The sequence below is a fragment of the Xiphias gladius genome, unplaced genomic scaffold (genome assembly GCF_016859285.1).
Source record: "Xiphias gladius isolate SHS-SW01 ecotype Sanya breed wild unplaced genomic scaffold, ASM1685928v1 HiC_scaffold_1478, whole genome shotgun sequence".
Classification (NCBI taxonomy): domain Eukaryota; kingdom Metazoa; phylum Chordata; class Actinopteri; order Istiophoriformes; family Xiphiidae; genus Xiphias; species Xiphias gladius.
This window is the reverse complement of record NW_024401808.1, coordinates 76861-104774: the sequence shown is the minus strand read 5'-3', so window position 1 is coordinate 104774 and position 27914 is coordinate 76861. Positions and strand designations below refer to the sequence as shown.

Here is a 27914-nt window from a genome sequence, read left to right as displayed (position 1 = left end):
ATTTTTATCCCATTCAGTTTTTTTTAAACATTTTCTTCAAGGCAAAATTTTACTGTTTTTTTTCTACCTTTTTTTATTTTTTTAACAGGTTTTATTAAAATATCTGATTGTTTTTTTTGTTTGTTTTTATTCAAATGGAAGCTCTTGTGTTCTTATGGAATTAAACAGGGAAATCCCAGATTGCCTCCTTGTGTCAGGCCAGGGACCACAAATTAAGATGGATGTATCCAGTAGTTTCTTTTGATAAAGTTACAGTCCAACATTTTTCAATTAAACTTGTTAGCCATCAAACCCACAGTCAGATAAAAACATTACAATGCTTCCGTGCAAAGAGCCCTAACCTCAGCACCATCAAACACCTGTGTGACGAACTGTGAGCCAGACCTTATGACTGGGGGGAAAGAGAGCATAGCACAGTAAAAGTACCAAATAAAGATGTTTAATAATAATGAGATTAATAATAAAACTAATATTTATAATAATAAGGTGAATAATAATACTAATAAAACTAAATATAATAATAGTAATGATAATCATAATAATTGAAGCAGTGGGTATCGAGCAGGCTCATTGGGGCAGTAGGTGGTTTGCAATCACAGATCCATACTCTGCAGCACCAGGGGCAGAAATACCTGTGGAAAGCGACAGGAGAGAGGAGAGAGATGGGAAAGCACAATACTACGGGAGAGAGAAGAAGCCAAGTTAGTAACGAGCATTGATGGGATATGAATGTGTACAGATGGAGAGGAAGAGGAGGAGAGACGAGCTCAGTGCATCATGGGAAATCTCTCAGCAGTCTAGACCTATAGCAGCATAACTAGGGGTTGGTTCAAACCAAGCCTGAGCCAGCCCTAACTATAAGCTTTATCCAAAAGGAAGGTCTTAAGCCTAATCTTAAACGTGGAGTGGGTGTCTGGTTCCCGGACCCAAACTGGAAGATGGTTCCACAGTACAGGAGCCTGATAACTGAAGGCTCTGCCTCCCATTCTACTTTTGAAGAGTCTAGGAACCACTGCAAGCCTGCGTTCTGGGAGTGCAGTGTTCTACTGGGGTAAAAGGGTTCTATGAGCTCTTTCAAATATGATGGTGCCTGACCATTAAGGGCTTTGTAGGTGAAGAAGAGGATTTTAAATTATATTCTGGATTTTACAGGGAGCCAATGCAGAGAGGCTAACACAGGAGAAATATGATCTCTTTTCGTAGTTCTAGTCAGTACTCGCGCTGCAGCATTCTGGATCAGCTGGAGAGTATATAAAGATTTGTTGGGACAGCCTGATAATAAGGAGTTGCATTAATCCAGTCTAGAAGTAACAAAAGCATAGACTAGTTTTTCTGTGTCTTTTTGAGACAGGATGTGACTGATTTTTGCAATGTTACATAGGTGATAAAAGGCAGTCCTTGAAGTTTGTTTTATGTGGGAGTTAAAGAACATTTTCTGATCAAAGAGAACTCTTAAATTCCTAACAGTAGTGCTGGAGTCCAGGGCAATGCCATCTATAGTAACTATATCATTAGATAATATGTTTCTGAGGTGTTAGGGGCCAAGTAAAATAACTATAGTTTTGTCTGAGTTTAACAGCAGAAAGTTGCTTGTCATCCAGGTCTTTATGTCCTTAAGGCATGCTTGAAGTTTAGCTAAATGATTGGTTTCATCTGGCTTCACTGACAAATACAATTGGGTGTCATCCACATAACAATGGAAGTTTATGGAGTGTTTCGTAATAATATTGCCTAAAGGAAGCATATATAAGGTTAAGGCCCATGGTGTCTGAATCAAATGTTCAACTATGACATAACTATCGCTTTTGGCTGACTGCACAGTTTTGGTCATTTAGTGTATCTTGCTAACTAGAAAACTAGTCCCCAAAGCGAGCGGGCTTTTGGTCAGAAAAAGTTTGTGCTAAGCTAAGCTAAACGTTCTGAAACTGTTTCTGTGCTGAACATCAAAATTGATGTTGATCTACTAAATCTGATTTAGGTAATAGAACAAATAGAGAGAGTTTCCGAAAGGTCAGAACGCTCCTGCAAAAAATTTGTAACGAATTAGGTTAATAACTGCAACTTCTTTGTTCCTTGTTCAACATAAAATCCTATAACATGTAACCAGCTTGTCTTTCACCCTTGATTTCCTTGATTTCCTATGTTAGAGAAACGTAGCCTAGGTGATATTATAATTGATAGACTTAAGGTTAGAAAAATAAAAATGTAATTGTTTACAAACATGCCATAGTCCGTCTGCAGTGGATGGCAGCTGCATCTCAACTCAGACTTGAAGGGTTGTTTTCTTGCACCTTTCTTACAAAGAAGTGGTTTGCACTCAGTTTAACATTAATTGGAATAATGTTGTTTTTTTTAATAGGACAGAATTTCAATGACCCAGCCTTATACAGTCGTCTTCACACTGGCTGATTTATTTAATTCTAATTGTTTTAGTGCTGCCTATTTATTATTAATGTTCGATCCTTACTTTTCAGTTCTGTAGAATCAGGTTTTAAGGTGATGCTTCTGTCTTCTTTTTTGACCTATCATATACACTGCATGGTCTAACAGTGTATCAATGTACGAGCACCTTCTACAGTCTAGTTTCCTCATTTTGTTGTCCATTAATTTTAATAACTGTGTAGCATATGATAAATAATAGTTGAAAATAACTGATGTATAATGCGAGTCTCATGTGTATGCAGTGGAAGCAGGGTAGAGGTCTCGGTGGTACTGATATTCAGTTTTTTTCCTCTAGCATTTTCCCCTAGAATTACTGTAAATTGTCAAAGTGAATGCAGCTCTTAACGACACTGATATTGTAGGACCATAAAAGTCTCTGTTCAGTATAAGACTTACTCAGGCAGTGTTTTGGGAGGTGAGGAACTGTTTATTTGCAGGTGAAAATATTTGATTACATTTTATGGACTAAAACCACCCACATTGCATTTTCTTCTACAGTGGATCTAATTCATAAAGCTTTGCTGTGGTCAGTGAAGAAATTAGTATCAGAGCTGGACCACAATGGCTACCTGATATAATCAATTTTTCTGATGTAAAAGTGCCTTTTTAAGTATAAAGCTCACAACCTTAACTTCTTTTTTGTGCTTCGTGTAAAGAACGATATAATTTGTCTTTTATTTTTCCTTCTCCAAGATTCACCGTAAGTGCTCTAGGACAAATTATTTCTGATGTCACCCAGGGTCATCAGGTGTTTCAGGTGCTAAATATGGGGAAAAAAGAGACCGTGTTTGGTCCGTGTTGAGGCAACTATTTATTTAGTTGTTCAACTCCAGAGGTATTTCCTTGAGAGAAGTGTTAAGATCTTAATGACTGGAAGCACTAACAGAAATATCTATCTATATGTAGATATAGATAATCTCTATATCAAGTAAATATTAATTTATTATTATAAACTTTAATCTTCACGTGTTGAATTTGTTGAGAGATTCCAGTGTTTTTCATGTTCAACTGACCTGCTGGGCCTGTCGAAAACTCTGTCATAACAGCAATTAATAGAAATTAAATAATTGGAAGTGTGCTCAGTAAACATTGTCCCTGTAATCAAAACCAAATTATAATGTTCTTTCCAGGAACCTTGCTTTGAATTTACAGTTACACATCAGTAGAAAACTATGGGACCGCTAAAACATTACCCATACACATTTTAGCTAAGGTAGAAATAAATGTGTGATTGGTAAAATCTGAAAAACTACTTCCAGCAGTAACTGTATTTTGATTAATGATTTTTATAAAGTGACACTTTGTATATAACACAGCTAAAGTTACAGCAGATTGGCTGTTTCATTAGGTGAACGTAATAGAAATGTTTCACTGGAAACTGAGCTCTAACAACTGATGTGAGTGTACAAATTGTCACTATGATTTACACGGCATTGCCAATAGAATGTAGTCATGTAAATCCCACTGGTTTAGCCTGCCTTCTATGTCATAAGTTAAAATATTTTCAACCTAAAGCTTTCTGCTGCACCTTGCGTACAGATGTGAATCACCATGATTCCACACACATCTGGAGAGGTCATGTAAAAAGTAGGACTGCAAAACCCTCGATAGTAGCACCTTGAGGATGAAATGTTCATTACACTCCGCATTAGTTGAGTGTTGGACAGATTGACAAACAAACTGATGATTTACTGTAACTGTTCTTGAAACCTTACCAGAAGTTGAACTGAATGTAAATGGAATGTACTCAGTAAATGGTATTGTAATTTAACATTTACCATGAAGACTTGAAGATACTGTATCTTTTGGAAAAAAGTTGAAGGGTTCATCCTCTGGGGAGCATAAATGTCATTGCGGTTATTCTGCTCCTTAGATTTGAATGTTTCTTTAATGTAAACAAATGAAACTTTCAGAGGAAAATCCAGGGGGGGTCACCAAAACAAAGATTCAGATCTTAAAGACCATAAATGTCCATATCAAATTTTGTGTAAATCCCACTTTGATTTTTCAAAACACCTTGTCGTGGACCAAAGTGTTGGTTGACAGGAATTTGATGGTCAAGTCATGAATATTAATATGAAAGCCAGTCAGTTGTTGATGTATGCTTGTACCATTGTACCATTCCAGTATTGAAGCAACTACGAATTGAAAACATATAAGACTGCTGACATATCTCATTTTCATGATGATATTCATCAGGACACTGTTCATACTCAACATCAAAATGTTGAAAGTGAGGCCTGAAAATGTGTGGAATTTTACAACTGGGACTCCTTTTGTACACTGGAATAGTGTATTGAGCTCTTTTGAGTCTGGCTGCACAGAGTTGCTGTTCTTTGCAGTTTTGGAAAAAAAAATTAAAATCTGAATGTGCCTTTTAATTTCATTCTTTTATATTGAACCTTATGGCTTAAATGTTTTTAGTTATATCAGTGTGTCTGGAAGATTATTGTTGAACTTTCCAGTGTAACATACGGGTGACAAAATAAAGGAAAAACCAACATAAAGTGTCTCAGTAAGGTGTTGGGCTGCCAGAACAGCTTCAATGCTCCTCAGTATAGGTTCTCCAAATCTCTGGAACTCTGCAGGAGGGATGGAACACCAATCTTCCAAAAGATATTCCCTCATTTGGTGTTTTGATGATGGTGATGAAGCGTGTCGTCTAACAAGTCAGTCCAAAATCTCCCATAGGTGTTCAACTGGGTTGAAATCTGGTGACTTCGAAGGCCATAGCATATGATTCACATCATTTTCATTCTCATCAAAACCTTCAGTTTACCATCATGCTCTATGGATGGTGGCATTGTCATCCTGTTTCTCCAATAATTTTTCAGATTTTTCCCTTAATTTGTCACCCATCTGTATGTTTTGGGATGTACTGTTTTTCTACCTACTTTAGTGACAAAGTTTTGCTGGATAATGTGTTGGTCTTTGATGTTCATTCATTTCAATCATTTCAGCTGCATACATTTCATTCCACATACTTCTGTAAAAACAAGACTTAGTCCACAGTGGCTCTGTGAGGCTGATGGGAAAGTCTTTAGTTTCAGAATTATTTCGACTCTCAAGGGACTGCTTCAACTTCAACTAAAGTAGCTTTGAACATCATATGTGATGCCACAAAGGTCTTATCTCAATGAAAACACGGTGGAGGTCAAAATGCCATTTTGCACAGTTGTTCTGATGGACAGTTCATTATCTACACAACAAAACATTGTACTTCCAGCTTCTTTGAAATATCTGATGCACATAGGCTAATTGAAAGATTTGGCAGAGATTACAAATGAAAACAAAATATTGTAACCAATACAATTAAAAGTTGGCTGCACTGTCATAAACATATTGGAGTAAATCCAAGACCTCTCCATTATCAGTTGGAAGCTGGTACCTGTGCTGTTGGTGGTTTTGGTAAGAATGGATTATTTGATGAATTTGAGTGTTTTAAAAAACTATTTCATCTTCATCTTTCATCATGTTTTTACAAATATTAACAGAGTTAGCTAAAGAAAAAAAAGAAAAAATTGTAAAAATATTCTCAAAACGGACAATGCTCAGTAGTAATAGAGAATTTGGCAGAACACATTTTCAAAAATATTTTGATTGATAAACAGTCATGTTATGACTATTTAACTTGCAGAAGAAACAGGAAAAAGATCATAGTAAGAGTTAAAAACTTGGAAAAGAGAATGAAAGATTCGCTGACAAACACATTCATTTAGAAGATAAAATGCAGCCCAGGAAAATGCAGCTTTGTGTCATACTTTGTTGAGTTGTGAGAGATTGGATATTATTATATCAACAGCTCACTATCATATTACACAGGGACATTAAGCTGGACCCACGTGTGGCTCTTTTTTTTGGGGACTATGATGTACTCTTCAAATGGGGTTTACATCTGTCTCACAGTAAATTGAATTGTGAGTGAAACACCAATTGCAGAATGAAATCTTATTGCAAATGCATCACTTTACCAGTTTACATTTTTTTTAACTGAGTACATTAGAGTGACAGTGTTAAGATACAAAAAACACAGATATACTACATTATTGCTCATTGCTAAAATGTTTATAGAAAAGTAACTTACTGACACCTTTGGCTGTGTCTGTCTGACATATGATCCCTGCCTTGCAGGTTGTAGCAGTCCCTCTACTCTCCTTTTCAAGTATTTGGTATCGGACAATCTAAATTTTGGCCTGGTAGATGACAAGTTGGGATCATCAGACTTCATCCTGCGGGGAACATGACTGTCTGTACCCAAATTCATGGCAAGCGTGCCTAAAAATCCCCATTATGTGTAAAAATAAAAACAACAAAAAGGACAAACACACATTTTCTTTTTTTCATCACACATTTAATTCCAAAAATACTTATTACATTAATAAAGCACACACTTTCTGTTAATTAAACACACATCTGAGTAAAATTACATCTTCAAAAGGATAAATTAAGAAAGCAACACATGGACATGTGCACGATATCTATAATATTCACACCTTTCATGAGACAAAAACTACTTCCTTCATTTCATGCAAAGTTTTATTTTTCTTCGCAGACCTACTGAATAAGCTTCAGAACAGATGGTGCATGTTTGTGTCATATAGCAGGTGTTACATTAAGGTAAACACTAAACAGGTTGAACAGTTTTTCATCACATAGTAGTCGCTTTGTTATTTCTTTGTTCATTTATGTTAGTAAATGGAACACCTAAAATAGAAAAACATGATATATATTAGAGCTGCACGAATAATCACCATCAGGACTTACAAGAAGCTATGACACTGATTCTTTATGTTTTTGCTCACATGTGAAATCTGTCTACAAGCATTCAACGCAGACTAAATCTGAGTTCTTTCAAGGAAATTCCTTTGCAAAGATATAGTTTACAAACCACGCTCTGCTCAGCTTTTGACGAGAAAATTGTAAAAAAGACATAAAATTGACTAAATGTGCACTCTGGTAGATTACCTATTTGAGGTAGTATTAAGTTTGTAAGCCAACGCTAAATGTAGTCTTAGTCCTGAGATCAAAATTTCATGTGAGTTTTGTCTTATTTAGTCAACTTAAGCTTATTTCTATAATATTATTAGGGATAATTCTTACTTGTAGATTTCATGCTGAGTTTTTTCTCCTCACACTTCTTTTTCCTGTGGAGAGAAAAACCAAGGTGAGAGACTTAAAGATGAACATTATTAACAGGGTTTACATCAATATAGGAAGAGCTGTGTGGGAGATATAGCCATTTAAACACACAATGCCCAAAGTTTTGGGGTTCAAAAGTAATTGGATGAGACAAATTTAAGAAAAAAATCATCATATTTAATATTTTGTGTAAAATCCTTTACAGTCAATTACTATGTGAAGTCTTTGAACCATAGACATCAGCACACACTTTGAATCTTCCCTGGTGATGCTCTCCCAGAGCTGCTTATTGTGGGGTCTCGCTGCCCTTAGTCTGTTCTTCACCAAGTGGAATGCTGCTCAATCAGACTAGTACCAGGGGATTGACTTGGCCAGTTGAGGATATTTTACCTCTTCACCCAGGAATGCTCTGTGGTTGCTTTGGCCGTATGTTTAGGATTGTTGTCCTGCTGAATTATGAAAGGTCTTCTAATGAGTTTGGAGGCATTTGACTGAATCTTAGCACACAAAATGCTCCTTTATACCTCTGCATTGAACCTGTTGCTTCCATCAATAGTAAAATGCTTTTTTAGAATGTAACTGTTGATTGTGGCTACCTTTGATATCTCTCTGATTTAATTTTTGCAGTTTATAGTCTTATTTTTATCTTTGTCGCTTGCATGGTCACCTCTTCACCCCTCATGTTGACATACAACTCCACCTCAATCTATCAACTCTGAGCCATGTGTACACTATTTCGTGCTCAAATGACACACAGCTGCCGATGTAAAATGTTGTAGCCAAGTGTCCAATTACTTTTGAACCCCTAAAATTTGGGCACTATATGTTTAAAGGGCTATATCTCCCACAGAGATCTTTCTATTTTGAAAACCTACTCAAATTAAAGCTGAGACTAGGCACTTTAATGTAGTATTCAGTTTGAAGAACAAAAAATTTGTCTATACTGTATATGTATATTAATTCAGCAAATGTCAGTCAGCAGTCCACACACACACACACACACACACACACACACACACACACACACACACACACACACACACACACACACACACACACACACACACACACACACACACACACACAGACACACGACCATATCAAATGTTTGTACACCACAGAAGCAGTTGAGACTCACTTGGCTTTGTGTCTGCAAACACACACAATGGTGGTCACAATGATGATGACAGTGACTGAGACTAGAACCACAATCATGATAATCCACTTCGTTTCTGTAACAAACAACAATTGCATTAAAAAAACAAACTTTGAATCTTTTTATCAAAATTTTGGGACAGTATCTCACTACAATGAGTACTTTTTTATTATTCCAAACTTTTCATGAATATTTTCTTTTCCTGGCAGAAAATGCTTCTGCATTCTGTTGATCTGCAGGTATAGAATGAATGTTTTGCCTTCAATCAGAGCTATCTTGCTAATTAGTTATGCAGAATATAGATGTCCGCCTGTCATGTAAATACTAAAGACTCTAGTCATAAGTTTGTAAATAGCATCAGTTGAGGAAAGGTGCAAGCTTTTTTATTTTAGCTTTTTAATTCCCTGAAGAGTGAAACAGATGTTTGAGCAGGCCATACCTAGTCCTCCACTCTGTGTCATCTCCACCTCACAGTTTCTGCCCTTGAAGCCCTCTGCACACTGACAGGTGTATGTGTTGTTGCTGGCTTCCTTACATGTTCCTCCATTCAGACAGGGGTAACTGAGGCAGGGACTTGCTGCAACACGAAACAAAATATTACTGATTTTTTTGACAATTTGATTTAATTTGTTTCTCTCACAATCATTGTTCTAACATTTATGAAAAAAAAAAACAGTTTTAACATGTTTCCCTTTGCTGTAGAGGTTTTTACTAATTTTCACACATTTGTGTTATGTACTGTAGGAAGGTAATCAGTGAAGTCATTCTTACAGTACATAAGACGAGCTAACTAGGTAGCTAAGGCTACAGAAAATCAGGTTTCTTTTGCAGATTAGGTTCAGATAGCACAGTTTTCTCAGTAAATTAGGTGCTATTTACAAATAGATTGCAAGTGCAAATTGAATTAATGTTGCAGCACACATTTTCCCCGTGCTTTTTTGTCAATACATCTTCCTCTCAGTATCTCTAAATATGACCATATTAGTTCCAAAATGAAATAGTTGAGTTTTACATATTTTTGTACTATTTTTGTACTCAGGAAATATTTCATTCACAGACATTTGCTAAAACAGTGTACATTTTATTATTTGATGAGTTCTAAGAGATGACACTCAGTTTGTCATCATTCCTCTCAATTTCACTTTTATGAGGAGGCCGACATGGTGGATAAACTTGGACTGTGAATTTACACTGAAATGATATTGAGTAAATGATGAATGAATTATAATTGTGGAGAGCTCTTTCCATAGAAGCACAAACACACACACACATACACACACACACACACCTCTGTAGCAGTCACGTTTGAAGTCATAGATGGTGCACATGTAACCATCCTGGCAGGTCTTTGGTTGGCACACGGCGCCGGTGCTGGTGCATTCACAGGACTGAGAACAGTCCTCAGTCACAAACATCTCCTTCAGCTGCAGGATGGAGGGAGAGAGAAGAAAGGGAGGATGAAATTAGATCACATCATCACACAATGACACACACATACACACAGTCAGTGCTTTAACTGTTTAATAAGGCCTCTTACAGGGTAGTATCTGTTGAGGAAGGTGCAGCCACACTGTGTGTACGGCACACACATTCCCTCACTCATGACAAAGCCTCCGGCACACTGGCACCCCTCCACACAAGTAGCAGTGTCACATTCAGAGGGTGCTGCCAGGTTGGCGCAGGAGGCTGGGCAAGGTGACATACAGGAGGAGTAGGTGCTGTTGGCATCACAGGAAAGGACTGGGAGAGAGAGAGAGAAGTCACAAAACTGTGTGATATGGATAATGGCTGGTAATTTGAATTTATACAGTTGACTTTGAAGGTAGTTTTAACAAGCTAGTTGTAGTTTCCAAGGCCACAAAAAGTGGTGGAAGAGTGGAATGAGATTAAGGGTACATTTACTTTGAGCTCTAGATTACTTTGACCATATTAGTGGTTTTGCTTGTTTTAGCCCATTTCCTTTATATCTTTTATATTTGACACATTTTGCAAATTTGCAAATTCTGAAAATTACGGTAGTGTCCTTGAAATGTGAATGTTTTTTCTTTAGGTTCTAAAATTCCATTGGTTATCATTCCTTTGTATACAATATGAAAATTTATAAGAAGGCTCTTGAAACTTGCTTGAATTGTGTAATTCATCACAGTAAACAGAATCCACATTCAATTTGGTCAAAGTGACATTATTATTATTCTCATAATAACCCTAACCCAAAACCCTACTTTGACAAAATGTAATGTAGACTGTTAAAGTATATCTTTACTTAAACTGCATTACCACCGCAGTCTTCAAACTGATTTTCATACAGTACAGAAATGATTCCTAAACAGTCAGCAAAAATGGCAGTATTTATGATTTGAGGTAAATGGGCTAAAACAAGAACACTACTCATTCTAACATGCTGCCTTTACTGAAAATCTCTCCACTGTGGTTCTTCCCACCTAATGTGAATGCAGTGTGACTTGTTGTGTATGTTCAGCATCCTACCACAGTCCAGCTGCTGTCTCCAGGATACCAGTTTGACTCCAGCCTCTTGACAGGCTGCAGCATACGCTTCATAACTGGCACAACGCAGCATTGCACTGCCACGCTCAGCACACAGGTCAAACAAACAGTCACTGAGGGAAACACACACACAGACCATTTTGGAAAATTTGGAGGAGAGGTGTGAAGTGTATCAAGTGTTATATTGTAAATGCACAAATTAAAACAGCACTGTAACTCTGTCCAGAGGAGAGTTCTACATACACTAATGGTCAAAAGTTTTGGAACAACCCCATTTTTCCAGTTTTTATTGAAATTTCAGCAGGTCAAGTCCAGTGAATATCCTTAAATGGTAAAAATGTTAATGTTAAACTGCCCAAGGTAAAAAAAAAAAAAAAAAAAAGGTTTAGGTCAACAAAAACTAAAAAATCTTGTAAATTTCATATAATACAGGACTTTTTCCAGGATTAGAAAATTATATTTATATTATATTATATTATTATATTTACATATTATTATATTTATTATATTTACAGCTTTCCTGCAGCAATGGAAGTAAATTAAACACTTGAAAGTTAATTCAAACATTTCCAACAGGTGCCCCAACTTTTGTTGATTACTTACAAACCCTCTGTCTGCACAAAGACAGTGTTGGAACAAACTGTTTTACTACACTCTCTGATGCATTATTAGGCCAAACTGTACTGCATGAAGTAGTACTGTATATTGCAATCGGAATGGTGAGAAAAAGGCAGGTAACAATGGAAGACAGACTGGTTGGTCAGGGGTTCATCCTACAGCAAGATAATGACCTGAAACATTAGAAGAAAAGAACTAGACAGTAGGCTTCAAATGATGGAAGACCAGCACAGTTCCCAGATTTAACTCCCATCAACGTCATTTGGGATGAACGGGACAGAAAGTGAAAGCATAGCAACCTGCAAGTGCAACACATTTGTGGGAATTTTTACAACAGTGTTGGGATGAACTTTTTTGAAGAGTATTTCATTTCCATTGTAAAAAGAATGCCATGACTGTGTTTGGCTGCTGGATGAGTCAAAAAGTTTGATTAAATTTAGTTCCATGAGAAGATTACATGATTCATTGTTTTTATTTTTTCTAAGCTTTAATTTCAGAAACACTGAGACATTGAATTATGTAAATTTAAATAACATCTGGAAAAATGAAGGTGTTCTAAAACTTTTGACCAGTAGTGAACTCCCATACACACGCACACTACTCACTCCTGGTAGATTTTGGCTGGTAGGGTGGCATGGCAGGCGGCAAACGGTCCCTTGGAATCAGACAGTGCTCCACACTGAGTCACGCTGTTATAATCATTGAGCTGAGACTGAGAGCAGTCTGATGTCTCAAATCCTGAGTCTGGATCAGTCTCCACCACTTGCCTGGAGACAGATGGAAAGGACAGAGGAAACAGAGCTTTGATAAAACTGCTGTGTCTAAACTGATGTTTAATTATAACTGAGATGGAGGAGGTTTAAAAAAAGCAATTTGAAACAATGCAAAGTGCCAGTCTGTTGGTCAGAATTTTTTTTATAAATGCCAGAATGGAATATTAAGATGTTATCACACCCAATGATGTTTGACTGTCAAGAATTCCCGATGGATAAAATAATAAACGAAAGAGCCAGCAAAGGAACAGTGTAAAAATAGTAGAACCTGGGACCTTTTTTACACTGATGGAGGACTTATGTACTTGCTCTTGACTGCGTGTTTGCATGATGAATAATTTGCATATCCGGCACTAGTTTGTGACCACTAAAATTATGTGTCAATTAGAGGAAAATAAACCCATGCAAGGTCAGGGCAGTATGTCAGGATGTTGGGTCAGATCAGAAACAGACTTTAAACAAAACACAACAATAATGGAGGGGCATTTGAGAGAAACTAATCTATGAGCACCGCTACTCTTTCTGCTCAACATTAGCCATATGGAGAAATGAGGAAGTCATTATATTGTTAATGTTGACAACACCATGTTCACCAAATTTTCAAGGAAGATATTTTAGTGAGAAGTCACAAGTAGTAAGTATCAGTGGGATGTACATGTGGATAAAAAACAATTATACAAGTGCTCTGAGCAGTGGAATTTACCAATAGCTAAGTCAGTCAGCCCAATAGATTTGTCCAGGGCATAAAGTTTATGTACAGAACAAGAACACTCAACAACTGCATACCAGATTGCCATGAATCTGAAAGGGAAAATCTAAGGTCCCAAGATTATACAACACAGTGATGATACAGTGATTGTGGGAACCCTCTGATTTTTGTTCTATCACAATCTCTGATTTTTGTTCTATCACAATCTCTAACACAAATAGTTTTATTTCATTAAACTGCTGTGGATATTCATGATCCCCTACATATAGACCCTAATCTGTAGTAAAATATTCTAAAATCAAAGTTCACTTGTTAGTTATTTCCAAAGCTTTCAAACATATCCTGAAGTCCTCTTCAGTGAAGGAAGTTGCTCAAGTGTCATAATAATAAATCATAAGTAAAGACAAATGTTATTTTCTGATAAATTGCCACATGTCATCATGTAACCAAAATTCATTAGGTCACAGACTGAAGAAAGCTGCGATTCGAAAGATTTGGACAAAAGTAATAATTAAAACTTTGAGTTCAGAATACTTTAGATGTTTCTTTTAAGTGTTTCCAAGGTCAAGAATAAATCTCCACACTCATGAATGTTACTAATCAAGCCCCACTTTGAACCAATTTCAAAATGTATAGAAACTGTATTTACAGCTAAGGCAGTGGTCCTACCTATGGGCATGGATTACGTGAAGAAGGTCGTAGATCTTCAGTCCATCAGCCTGTCGGTCACTGACCCTCCAACTTTCTCCAAACGTGTTGAGGTCCCTGACCACCAGCCCATCTGGCTTCATGTACTCATTTCTGACAATGCCATCGTAGTTTCCACATAACCCTCTGACAGAGTTCTTATAGGTGCTGGGCAATATGATCTCTGATACATAAACAGAGAGAAGGGAGGGAAATGAATGGATTCACAAACAAGCCAAAGAAAGGCTCAGTTAGAGAGGGAAGATGTTTCTTGTTCTTTTACCTCCACGACTGTTTCCATCAAAGCGCACAGTGAGTCCAAAGTCAGTGGTGAGCTGGACCTGCCTGGAGTTCATCGTGATGGTCAAACCATCAACTGGACTGAGAGGAGGTGCAACACGCTCCCCATTCACCTAGAGGAGGAAGCAACTTCAAGCAACAGCAAAAAATAAATGGTGACAAAGACACCACACGAAGACAAACTACTGACCAGGACCGTCTTCTTCTGCAGGAAGCGAACATTGACACTGTAAACATCAATGTATATCTGATCCAAGAATGACACCCTCTTATTCCCCCCACGTCTGATGTTCCTTCCCCTAACCACCAAGGGGGATAGGGAGGTCAGCAGGTTGTGGCCCTGAGTCAGGACGTAGGTGTAGGGACCCTGGAAGTGATGGGTAAAACCATCAAATGTTCGGTAATGAGGATCCCCAGAAATGCTGCACTTGTCAAACTCTAAAGAGGATGATAAGTTAATTGGAATGATTAAAAAGGGATAAGATCAAAAGAACACAAAAATGTACTCTGTAGCAGGATATTTACACTTCTTTTCCATTAAGTATTGGACTAATTTTTCATTTACATTTTTAAAGTTTAAAGTCTCCAAACTGTACACTGCCTAGCAGTTGAACATGCTGTAATATGACAGATGTAGTGTCTCAGAGTGGTGGACTCACTGGTGGGTTTGCAGTAGAGGTCTCCATATTTGTCCAGTGCACACACTGAGTTATTACAGCTGTGGTCCTTACATGTGATTTTTCCACCAAGGTTACAGATACATGAGCCAGCACATTTATCTGTCAGCCATGAGTCTCCCACCTACACGTGCACATAAACACACAACATTTAGGCTATTCGGTGTCATTGTCAGTTGAAATTTAAATTAATGATTTCGAATACAATGATTTATTGTTAAGTGTGACAATCTTTCCTTTCATTCTTAAGGACATGTTATGTTTGCGGAACACTTGCCTGTTTCTTTTTTACACCTGACTGCAGGGAGCTTCAGCTGTTGGTGCTAAGACATTGTGCCCATGCTACTCGGCACTACACTTAAAATAACTCTGGAAGTGGCAACTGTAATACTGCAATAGAAGCATATAGTGACTCCATGACATTTATCATAACTGCATTATATACTGCAAATTATATAATGCCATTATTTGAAACAGGCTGGGCACACGCAGACCTTTGTTCTTTTCCCCTATTTTATACGTGAATTTGGTTTGAGAACTCACAAATTAAGCAATGTCTAATTTTTAGACTCATCACAGATTATGGCCGGAGTGTGAAAATTATCCCTTTGGGATTGTTTAATTTGAAGGATTTTTAAAAACCTGAAGAGTCGAAAGTATCCTAAGAAAAAGATTCAGAAAAATGTCACTATAATTTTGTGTGACTGATTTTTTTTTTTTTGGCTTTATTTTACTTGTCTGTAATACCTGACTAAGAAGCAGCTTTCTGGAAAGAACTATGTAATTTGGTACTAAGCAGATCAGTTGAAAATGCGAAAATGTAAAATTTTTCAACAGTCAAACACAAAATTTAACATACATAGAAAATAAAGTTTCAAACAATAAATAAATAATAATGAACATTTACTGGAGTTTAAAGGAAGTGTTTCTTTCCAGGAAATGCTTATTTTCCCCATAATTAGCTCAGAATTTTATTGTTCTTTTCTGGAAAAAGCCTAGGAAAATTAGTGGGAAATTATATAGAGATTAAGCAATTTGAAAAAATAAGTATTATCTTTTTTTCTTTCTTATTTCTGTAATTATTTTGTGGAATCTCAGATTTATTTTTGGTAACTTCAGTGGGAGCTGAATGCAGACTGGAAACCACTGGTACCTACCTTTTGTCTGGTTCTCTACTAAGATCTGTACCATAAAAAAAACTCCATCTGCAACTTTAATTCTTATAACCTGCATGTGTTTCTGATTTTAGTATTCAGGTTGTTCCTGTGTAGAACTATCAGCAGTATGGACTCACATCATGGTACTCTCCGTCTGAGTCCAGACAGCCACATTTGTCCAGGGGAACACACTTGTTGTCACTGAGCACATATCTGGCGTCACATTGGCAGCCCTCCACACAGGTGGTAGGAGGGAGGTGGCAGAAGATGGGGAAGAGGTCAGAGCAGGTTGGGGGGCAGGGGGCGGTACAGTCTGAGTAGTGGCTGTTAGGAGGGCAGGGCAAGGCTACAGGGAGGTAAGAGAATTATGTATGAAAAGAGTAAAACTAGAATCTTTTATCTTAAACTGTTGATTCGATTATAGTAACTTACGACAGAAGGTATTATTCCTCCAGCTGATGGTGACCCCGGCGCTCTGACAGGCCTGAGCGTATGCCTCCATGTTGTCACAGAGCGTCACCTGCATGCCGTCATACTCACACATGTCGTAGATGCAATTACCCAGAAAAGCTTCGGGGAGCACCAGAGAGTGGCAGGGCTTGAAGCGGTTGGAGAGGATGACCTCGTTACACTGAGCCTCGAATAGCTTCTCTTCTTCTGCAGTGCAGTTGGGGTGGATGTCTGGACGAGTATCTGGCTGACAGCTAGAAAGGAGAATGTTTGGATTAGTGGTTTAATCAGGCTCTGGGATGTTACAGTGTTGCATCTGAGTGACTTAGCTGATGTATGAACTCATGGTATTTTAAATGACATTTTTTTTTTTTAACTCCATCTGCCTGTGATCCAATTGGATAAGATAGGTAAGATTACTGTTGTTCAGTCCTATTTATTGCAACTGCAGTACACTATCTTTAGACCCCTCTTAATCGTCAGTATGTTGTGAATTCCATAAAACCATGGATGGCTTACCAAATGAACCTACTGGTACAGGCCCAGATTCTGATCCAGGCACTGGTAATATTTCTTGTTTGAAAGGTATAAAGCTCAAACACAAAATTACCAGAATGAGAAAACAATCCCAAATTGAGAAAAAACAACCACAAAGAGACACAAATTGACAAAAAAGAGATACAAAATGATTTACCATATTGGTAAAGACTGTGTTAGCTGTTAAAAGAGGAAAATTGTCAAACAATGTGAACCAACCATGTACCATGATATCCTGAAGCTTCATTTTCATTATTATTGTTAATTATCTTATATTAGATTTCAGTTCAACTCAGTTGAAATCGGTCAGCAAGTCAAAACATATCACAAATACTCGAGCACACTGATTATGTAGGCAGCTCACTTATCTCAAAATATATGCAAAGTGTCCAAGCTGTGGGAAATATGGGTGCACCACAGGAAGCTGAGGTAGGATAAATTTGTATTTTGCATGATTGTTTTTTTGTCTGTAACACTCACTATCCCCGTGTTCTGATGTTTTTAATTGTTATTATGAGCAACAATGGCTTTCCTGATGGGTTCCTTTAATATTTGTGTACTGATTTAGCATAGTATTTGAACACAAAACACTCAAATTCAAATGTAGTTTTCAACTAACAGCAGGAATTTTGGTACTACCCTGGAAACAGTAAAGTTCCTTCTTTAACTGTGTCATTTTCATTACATTGTATTATTTGGCTAACCTTACGTCATACAGTACTGCTATTTTTGGTGATATATAGTGCAATAAGTTAATCTAATATTTTAGAATAGTGGTCAAGAGAACAGCAACTCCACTCGAAACATGTTCCCGCAGCTACAGTATGCTGTGTGTATAATTTTTTGACCCCTTATTGTGCACCAGCATCTTTTTTGATACTACCACTTGCACAAAAACTGTAAATGTTCAAATTGAATACAATGATATGTAATATATAAACAACTTTCATAGAATTTATTAAAAACCTTACTGACTAGAAAATGTCAGTTGTACTATCAGAGGAACTCAATACTGAGTTTTAGTAGATAAGCCCTCAGACTACCATAATCATAGTAAACCATGTGTAATGTTTGTAATCAACTGACCCAAGATCACTGTCGCCATCTGATTTCCAGCTGTTGCCCAGTTCAATCACATCCTTGGCTGGTTTCTTGTTGGGCATCAGGTTGTCATCAGAGGAGTTGTGGTTGTAATTCCCACACATGCCACACAGCTGGAGAGGAAGGAAGTAGAAATACAGTGGACCGTGACAAGCTTGCATCTTGTAGCATTCATAATCCAGTAAAAAAAAAAAAAGCAACTACAATTAGAATGATACCAATGGTGAAACCTTTTGCGTTTGATTGTCTGACTTGACACTGAGAAATTGAGTGGAGGAACAATAAGACAATAAGGCTGATCTGACATCTTCCTACCTTATTGAAGTATTCTCCGGGAACAGTTATCTCAAGGTGATGGACTCCGTCAAACTTCACCTGCAGACCAAAGTTTGTGTCCAGCAGACTGTAGGATCCACTGGTTATCACCTTGGCTCTGGCCAAGTTAGTGGAAACTGGGGTTCGCACCCGTCGTCCATTCAGCTGAGACAAGACAGAGAGAAACACAGACATCAGTCAGCCGCTGATCATTTCACTATGTTGTATCAAATTACTGTTTTATGCAGTTATGGCCCAATATTCATTAAGCCTGAAAAAAAACCATTCCTTACCAGAATTCTGCGGCTCTTCTGCAGTTCAACCACAGTATCATGAGGCAGGTAGACTTTGACAGAGCGAACATAGGACGCCTCCGGCTGACCTCGCTCCTCGTTTTTAGCCACTATCTTAAAGGGAGTTACCTTAGTGGTGTTACACACCTAGAGTATTCAGAAAAATGATTTAAAATGTTTTAGTTTTATTTTTTGTGACTCCTAGTTTAAGAATGATTTATAACAGGCTTAGCAGGCAAACCAGACAGTGGCACAAACATGACAAATGTGTATCAAGTTGAAAAAGAACTGTGAAATACAGGTAAATTCATCTCACACCTCCACTAGCGTGTAAGTGCAGGTGCCCATGAATGTGTGCATCACACTGTCAAAGGTGTAGTAATGAGGATCTCCAGCCACGTGACACACTCCTTTACCTGAAGAGGGAAATGAGGCTCAGTGAAATGTAAAAAATGTGTTTGGTGATTTCATCAATAATTGGCTCAAGTAGAGAGGATGAACAAAACTACAAAAATGAGACTCAAATTACAGTAAACCAGAATAATTCCTTCATCTGGGTGTATGGAAAATGATTAGTTCATGATTATTCTTAAAATATTAATGTAGTGAATATTTGGTCATCCAGTCTGTTGTTAAGTTTACCTGTAGAGTGACAGTCCAGTACTCCTTCTACCACTTTACACTCCTGTGCGGGGCTGCACTGCCAGGGCTCACAGGTGATGTTGTGGTTGCCATTACACTTACAGTACTCTGAGCAGTCGATTTCTGTGAACCAAGTGTCTCCCATCTACACCCACCCACACATTCACACACACACACACACACACACACACACACACACACACACACACACACACACACACACACACACACACACACACACCATTAGTGTGTTCACACACACCATTAGCAGATGTTCAAACAAATTTTCTTGCAACAAAACCCAAGAAAAGGAAAATCAATCCCGCTGAGTGTTCCAACCGAGCACACCTACCGGCCTGTACTCTCCATTTCCATCAATACATCCACACTCACTGAGAGGGACACATTTGTCTCCACTGAGGACAAGACCGGGGTTACAGATGCATCCCTCAACACAGGGCTGGTTGCAGGAGCCACCAGGGCCCGCAGGGTCCTGACAGCTGGGCTGTGGACAAGCGTGGCCACATGGGGTGTACTGACTACCTGGGGGGCACTTCAGAGCTGGAGGGAGGAAGACATTTTAAAAAGGAATGTTTGCAGGATATTTTGTGTATTACACAGCATTAGAGCTTTCATCAATCTCTAAACCAAAATGGTGGACGTGCTATATATATTTCTTCAAATGTAAAGCTGCAATTGATAGTTTTCAGTTTTTTCTCTCTTCAGTGTGTGCAAATAGTAATATTAGTCATTTCTCCTTTTTGAACCAGTAAAGGCCCTGAACTCAGAATTTGAACATTTCAAATTTTGGTGCCCTCCGGTGGAATTATATAAAGACAGGCAGAAGTGACTCAGGGACAATGGATCTTAAAGGGCTCAAAGGAACACATACTGTAGATTGCACTATTTTTGAACAGGATTTTTTTTCTAATGTAAACGTCAGTGCCAACAAAAAAATTAGAAAGATGAGACAATCACATAAAATTTGAAAAGGCTTTAATTCTATAAATTATACGGAGCACTAAGATACTAATTCTAATTGCATCGGACAAAGGACTTGTCTCTGGACTTGTCTTGTAGGCTGTATTTGATACCATTGACCATCATATCCTATTACAGAGACTGGAAGATTTAATTGGCATTAAAGGAACCATTCTAAGCTGGTTTAGAATCAACTGCTGGTCCTATTTATCAAATCAATTTTAGTTTGTGCACGTTAACGATAAATCCTCCATATACTCAAAAGTTAGTCACAGAGTTCCACAAGGTTCTGTGCTTAGACCAGTTCTATTCACCTTATATTTGCTTCTGAGGTGTATGTTTATATATGTAGAGCTGTGTTTATATAGAGGCCCTAGGTCAAAGGTCCTCAGAGGGTGCCTCACAGTTTGGGAAAGGAAGTTTATGTTTTGTGATCGAAACCATACATTAGTGACAGTTTTTAGGAAAAAAACTGCCTTATTTAAGAGTCGGTAGTCAGACTGATTTCCAGAGTGATTCATCGGCTTCACACTCGCTCACAAGCAGATCTGCAGATGCTTGACTTGACGCTGTTCTTCTTTGTAATAAAGCTTTATATGCAATCAAGATAGTGTCAGCGGAGTCTCCTTCATCCTCTTCACATCATCAACACCATCTAATAAACTGCACTTCCTTTAGGCAATATTGTTAGGAAACACTCCATAAACTTCCATTGTTTTGCAGATGATACCCATTTGTATTTATCAGTGAAGCCCTCTGAAACCAATCTGTTAGCTAAACTTCAAGCATGCCTTAAGGACATAAAGACCTGGATGACCAGCAACTTTCTGCTGTTAAACTCAGACAAAACTGAAGTAATTGTGCTTTGCCCGCAACACCTTGGAAACATTTATCTTTTATTATTATCTAATAAAAAAACTCACATAAAACAAACTTCAAGGACTGCCTTTTTTCACCTATGTAACATTGCAAAAATCAGTCACATCCTGTTTCAAAAAGATGAAGAAAATCTAGTCCATGCTTTCGTTACTTCTAGGCTGGATTATTGCAGCTCCTTATTATCAGGCTGTCCCAACAATTCTTTATATACTCTCCAGCTGATCCAGAATGCTGCAGCACAAGTACTGACAGGAACTAGGAAAAGAGATCATATTTCTCCTGTGTTAGCCTCTCTGCATTAGCTCCCTGTAAGATTCAAAATAGAAATTTAAAATCTTCCTCCTCACCTACAAAGCCGTTAATCGTCAGGCACCATGATATGTTAAGGAGCTCACAGTACCCTATTAACCTAGTAGAGCACTGCACTCCCAGAACACAGGCTTGCTTGTGGTTCCTAGAGTCTCCAAAAGTAGAATGGGAGGCCAAGCCTTCCGTTATCAGGCTCCTCTACTGTGGAACCATCTTCCAGTTCTGGTCAGGGAGGCAGAAACCCTCTCCACATTTAAGAGTAGGCTTAAAACCTTCCCTTTTGATAAAGCTTACAGTTAAGGCTGGCTCAGGCTTGTTTTGCACTGAGCTCCTCTCTCCTCCTCTTCCTCTCCATCTGCATGCATTCATATGGCATCAATGCTCATTATTAACTTGACTTCTTCTCTCTCCCATAGTTTTGTGCTTTCTCGTCTCTCTCCTCTCTCTTCCTGTCGCTTTCTGCAGGTATTTCTGCCCCTGGTGCTAGAGTCTGGATCTGTGACTGCAAACCACCTACTGCCCCCATGATCCCTGAAATAACTTCTGTTATGATTTGACGCTATATAAATAAATTGAATTGAACTCAATTGAAGATACCTATATATGTATGTTATGATCCTAATGGTAGTACTTTGGTTTGTACATTATTATATGTTGTGCTTTAAGCCCCCTGAGGCTGTTGCTCCGTCATTAACCAAGCTGCAGTTTAAGATTTAGGACTGGTTTAAACCTGTGCTGTCTGGGTCAAAGTCACATGATCACATAAACTCTAATACTTTTTCCTCAGAGCCTGTGGTTTAAACTACACCTGTGGTTTAGTCTGAACCCGGTTGCTGCGTCCTGTAGAAATCATGTACACAATCAGGACTTATCCCACTTTTTTCCTACACAAATTCGGCTCAGTGTGAAAAAAAATAAAACATGCAGTAGGTAGAAGACAACAGGTAGCCAGTCCAAGTCTATTTAGCAGGATTATATTGTATAGCTTGATGTTCTGCTCTGGTTTCATCAGAAATCCTAATAGGGCAAAATAAGCACTCAAAGTCTGTGTGATCAGCTCAGACCTATAGAATTTTATTACTGAGAGATCCACTGAAGAAAGGAAAGCCCCTAAAATTAAATATGTCTAGTGCTGTATTTTCTGCTTTACTATCCAGTTTGGATTCTAATCTCACACTCTCCAAAGTTGACTAACTTATAAAGAAGGAAGTACAAATAGAAATACAATTTAATACAATGCAAACTGAACAGCAGTAAATACCAGCTTCCTTATTTTAATTGATGTTGAGTTTTTATTGATACTTCCTAGTGTGTTGATCCAGTTATATGGTTATATGGTCATGTTTGAGACTATAGCTAATTTGAAATGGTGTTTTTTGATACAGTTTGTCTTCACAAACTTTAGTATGAAAATCATCATTGAATCTGTAATTGAACTGCATAATTAACAGTTAGACTATGACAATAAAAAATTATATAAATATAATTCATGTGCAAGTGTTTCTATTTCATGTTGTTCATTCTACAAATCATCATAGTTAATTTGAACTCTGTCCACACATGAATCTATCACATACCACATGAGTTTTGTTACAGGCCACATGTGATGGTGTGTCTCCAGATCGCCAGGTGTAGTCAAAAGTCTTGGGCTGATTTTTATTCCCACTCCACCACCTAAACTCCTGTGGAGGTCACTGTTTCGGAGGTTTAACATAAACCTGTTGCAGCCATGGTTTAGTATAAGGACAGATTTATACAGCTTAGATCATTTTGTTAATTTCTAAAATGTCAAATCTCTCACTATGTATGTTCTTTTGAAGAAACCACCCTTTAGCACACAGATGCGTTTTATACCACTGCAACTTCCGGGTTAGCTGGATCTATTCAAAACCATAGCTAAGCTAAGTGACGGAGCAACAACCCCGTTGAGCTGAAGGAGGTGCCTCCTCCCACACATTGAATAGATCCTCTGATTCAACCTAACATCAACTACTCCCGCCCTTCATGATAGCTTTGACATCAGCAGACATGTGGAACTTGTTCCTCTATTCATAGAAACAGAGTTTGATTCATTGCATTAGAACACATTGGATCTGCTTTATGCTATCCTAAACATCTGTGGCTGTTTGTTACAATGTTAACTAGCGGGTAAAGCGCCAGAGGTGAGTTCTAGTCTTTCATTAGGGCAAAAGCTAGATTATGAGATTGTGAAATCAACTATTCTTCATGCATATGAATTAGTTCCTGAGGCGTACCGCCAGAAATTTAGGAAAAAACTGGCACATTATTTGACATGTGGTGTCATGCCACCAAAACGAACAATTTTGCACAGTTGCAGGATTTTTTTCATGAAATGTTTAAAAATTGCTGGCCCGATAACATTGTGTATTTAAATGATCAAAAACGTTTGTCTCTCTTGCAAGTAGCAATGCTTGGTGATGAATTTGCGTTAATGCATATGTTTTCCTCATCTGTGTTCCTAAAATGTTACGATTCGGCAGAGAGAGAAAACCATTACGAAGTCTTTGGTGGCAATTGCCGGTTTTACTTAATATGCGATCCTGTATCTACTGACATGAGACCGGACATCTGGTTCCTGATTGTCCTCTCTTAAAGAGAAAGAGAATCAATTGGGTAGATTCAAAGCAGTCCTAGTGTAAGCCAAAATGTAATCAATGTACAGACAGATCGCAAAATTGATGAATACGACTCGTTCCTTTCACATGGTTTTCTGTCCATGCACAAAGATGGCACCAGTTGCATGCCAATTAAAATCCTATATAATATTGGTGCCAAACATGCTCATTCATGCTGGTGTACTGCAGCTTTCTAATCAAAAGTAGTGTGGCTCAGACATATTGGTGCAGGGAGTTAAAATAAGCATTTCATACGTGCCCCTCTATGCCATCCAGTTTTCCTTCCTCCATTGTGTTTGGCCCCATACAGGTTGGTTTGTAGTCCGATTTACCAATATCAGGGATTGACCTCCTTTAGCCAGAGGAAAAGTGTCTCTTCTGAAGATGTTGAAAACTCTGATGTTAACTTAAGTGACTCTTTTTCTGCTGTGCTTAACTCGCCCTCTGTTTTCTCTGTGTGCGCCAATATGCGCGCCAGCACTTCTAAACTTGGTAATGTTCGTGAACAGTTCTGTTTTGTTAGCGAGCCCAACGAATTGAGTAACTCCAGATTTGTGTAAAAGTCAAAGAGTGTAGCCTTAGCACTGTTGTCTGATCACCCAAAGTGTGTGATGACATGCGCATGCCATGTTTTGGTGAGACATATGTGTATCAACGCTTGTGAATTCACTAGTTTAAAGAAATCTGTGCTGAGAAATTTTCTTACCAGACACCAGCTGTTTCCAGCTCGCAGGCCCAATAATGTAGTCCATATCTCATGAAGTGACCAGCTATCTAATTTAAATGCCAGATTGAGGGAGGAATACCCCAGTGAGTCATGTAAATGTGTAAAGCATAATTCCATCTGTGATAGTGCTGAAACTTTGTTTGGTCGCTATGCTGCCACCTAATAGTAATGATGATGAGTTGAGGCGAAGTTCTGTCAACTAAAAAAAATCAGAGATTGTATCCAATTTGTATTTGTTTTTGTCAAATACACCTGTGCCAGGTAATAATCAGTTTAGTGTTTATTCAGTCCTTTATTCTTAATCCCACTCATTTTTGCCATTTAAGTAACTGAAATTAACCAGTCACCTAAAGATAGTGTTATAACCTGTCCCCTTTCTCATTTTTATGGTATGTTAAATCAAACATTTCTTTAGGAAGAATATGTCTGATCTTGAAGATAAGATCTCTAGATATTTCATGTTGCATCAGGGGCATAACAGGGCATAACAATGTAGCATATATCAAACTTAAAATTTACTGATAAAGTTCCCTGAACTGATAGAAATCCCTCAGCTAGAAGGGTGAGTTCTCCATTGCTTGAACAAGAACGCCTACTTTCCTTTCATGAAGTAGGTTACTGTGTTTCCTTAGCTAAATGAGATCCAAAGATTACTGAAGCAAGTAGGTAAATAAATAGCAGCAAAACCCCCCGGGTGTATTGAATTGATCAAAGTTTTTTTGTTTATTAATTCAGCTTTTCATTTCTAACAGGAACATACTAACAAACATACACAAAAACTTACGACAGAAGGTATTGCTTCTCCATGCGATGGGGACTCCTGCAGCAGCACACATGTCAGCATAGCTCTCTATGGCCTGGCACAGAGTCACGGTCTGACCTCCAGTGGAACACATGTCGTATGCACAGTTTCCAAAGTATGGCTTGGGGGGCACAACAGAGTGGCAGGGCTTAAAGATACCTGAGGTTGAGATTAAAACACAGGGATGTAAAGGAGGTGAATGCCTGGCAAACCCATTTTACTCAATTATCATTTTCAGGATAGTATTAGGCTACTCTATTAGTAGTATTAGAAGCATTATCAAGGGCCAAACTAAGCCTTTTGCGGGTCCTAGGCAAACAATATTTCTTAAATATGTGACAGCAATTTGTGAAGCCTTTAAGGGGATAATCACATGCTTGATGACCCCCTCAAGTTAACTATATGTTTAGGAACTATCATATTCATATTTCACACTATACTAAGTATCAAAAAAATATGATTTTTTTTTTTATAACTTATGATGTGTTATAATGTAATCACTTTGTCATACCATTCCCCAAGATCGACCTCCACCCCAGCATCAACTAGTCTCCATTCCCTTATGGGGGAGGTTAGTATCAAAACTCCCAACTCCCTTTGCTGAGCTTAGTGCTTCTTGTCGAGAGGGATGAGATCAAAGTCTAGACACCAAATATATAGATTGGTGACAAATTAAAGGAAAAACCTGAAAAATGATTGAAGAAACAGGATGACGATGCTCCTATCCATAGATTGGGTCCCTGAATGATTTGAGGAGTAAAAACATCAAGAAAATTATGTGAATCATATGCTATAGCCTTAACAGTAACCAGATCTCAACCCAGTTGAACACCTATGGGAGATTTTGGACTGACGTGTTAGACAGCACTCTCCAGCGGCATCATGAAAACACCAAATGAGGGAATATCTTATGGAAGAATAGTGTTCCATCCCTCTGGCGGAGTTCCAGAGACTTGTAGAATCAATGCCAGTGCACATTGAAGCTGTTCTGGCAGCATACGGTGGCCCAACACCCTACAAAGACACTTTATGTTGGTTTTTCCTTTAATTTGTCACCCGTCTATATGTGAACACTGTACATTCTACATTCACATAATAATCTGTTCAAGTGAGTTGGCTGACTGAAATAGATCTTGCAAATCTAATAATCATCAGACCTGTTAGTACTGTGTGTTTGCTTGTTAAATGAATATATGACGAACATTAGATAGATATGTAGATGGGTGCTGTCACTGCTTATTTTGTTACTCAGTCCTGCTAGAACATATTTCAGAACGATCTATTCTAAAGGATTCAGCACTTTTATTTTCCATTTATGTTGCCTGTCTATGTAGGCTTGGTAGTCTGTTTGTGCTTGTGATTCTGATGACAGGGGTGATGATAAGTGGATGTGGTCAGGGACTTAGGATGTGCAAGTGGCTGGTCTTTAAAGTGTTCTCAGTATGGTGCATTGTGTGTTTGTGCATGTATGCATGTGTGTCTGTGCGATTGTATAATACCGTTGAGATCAGTGATCATGCCACAGCTGGTGGGCTTCTTGACCTCCTCCTCCACTTCCTTATCACAGTCTTCCTGTCCTCCACCATTGTTGCAGCTTGAGAAGAGGTGGAAGTTTCATTAGAATAAAGTGATTGTGGTAAAATTTAATGAAATCTATATGAATAATTATTGAATTGCTGTTGAATTTGTAATAATGCCTAAGAGTCGTTGCAACACAACGTTGGACTGTCCAGTCTTGAAGATTGAAGTGTGTCAGTCAATACGTTTACATGCACATTAATATTCCATTATTATTGTCAGGATCTGTATTCATTTTCTTGGCATTTCCTGTTTTATTTTGAAGTCTTGGTTCTGTTGTGTTACTGTTTGTTTTACTTCCTGGTTTTTCCCGCCTGTGTTGATTACTGTCTCCACCTTAATGTCTTTCACCTGTGTCTTGTTTTCTGTGTATTTAAACCGCGCCTCATTTCTCATGCCTTGCCAGATTATCGTTGTTACCCTTGTGTTCAAGCTCTCTCGCATTTAGTCCTGATTAATTCCCTGTGTCTGCTACGTCTCTCGGATTAAAGATTTGGATTT

General features: G+C 38.1%; 1 protein-coding gene across 1 annotated transcript in view; it reads right to left on the bottom strand.

Annotated features, from left to right (window-relative positions):
* Positions 1-8715: 8715 nt before the first annotated feature.
* Positions 8716-27914, bottom strand: part of zanl (zonadhesin, like) — a 63430-nt gene continuing 44231 nt past the window's right edge. Inside the window, exons 29-48 of the mRNA XM_040123152.1 lie at positions 27335-27429; positions 25818-25994; positions 19854-20062; positions 19502-19646; positions 19178-19275; positions 18860-19006; positions 18567-18731; positions 18237-18364; positions 16596-16867; positions 16301-16509; positions 14989-15130; positions 14520-14767; positions 14313-14442; positions 14012-14213; positions 12466-12627; positions 11225-11355; positions 10275-10477; positions 10026-10161; positions 9177-9314; positions 8716-8813 (exon numbers count right to left, since the gene is read on the bottom strand). Coding sequence (XP_039979086.1) covers positions 8716-8813; positions 9177-9314; positions 10026-10161; positions 10275-10477; positions 11225-11355; positions 12466-12627; positions 14012-14213; positions 14313-14442; positions 14520-14767; positions 14989-15130; positions 16301-16509; positions 16596-16867; positions 18237-18364; positions 18567-18731; positions 18860-19006; positions 19178-19275; positions 19502-19646; positions 19854-20062; positions 25818-25994; positions 27335-27429 — 3235 coding nt within the window. The remainder of the gene's footprint in view (positions 8814-9176; positions 9315-10025; positions 10162-10274; positions 10478-11224; positions 11356-12465; positions 12628-14011; positions 14214-14312; positions 14443-14519; positions 14768-14988; positions 15131-16300; positions 16510-16595; positions 16868-18236; positions 18365-18566; positions 18732-18859; positions 19007-19177; positions 19276-19501; positions 19647-19853; positions 20063-25817; positions 25995-27334; positions 27430-27914) is intronic.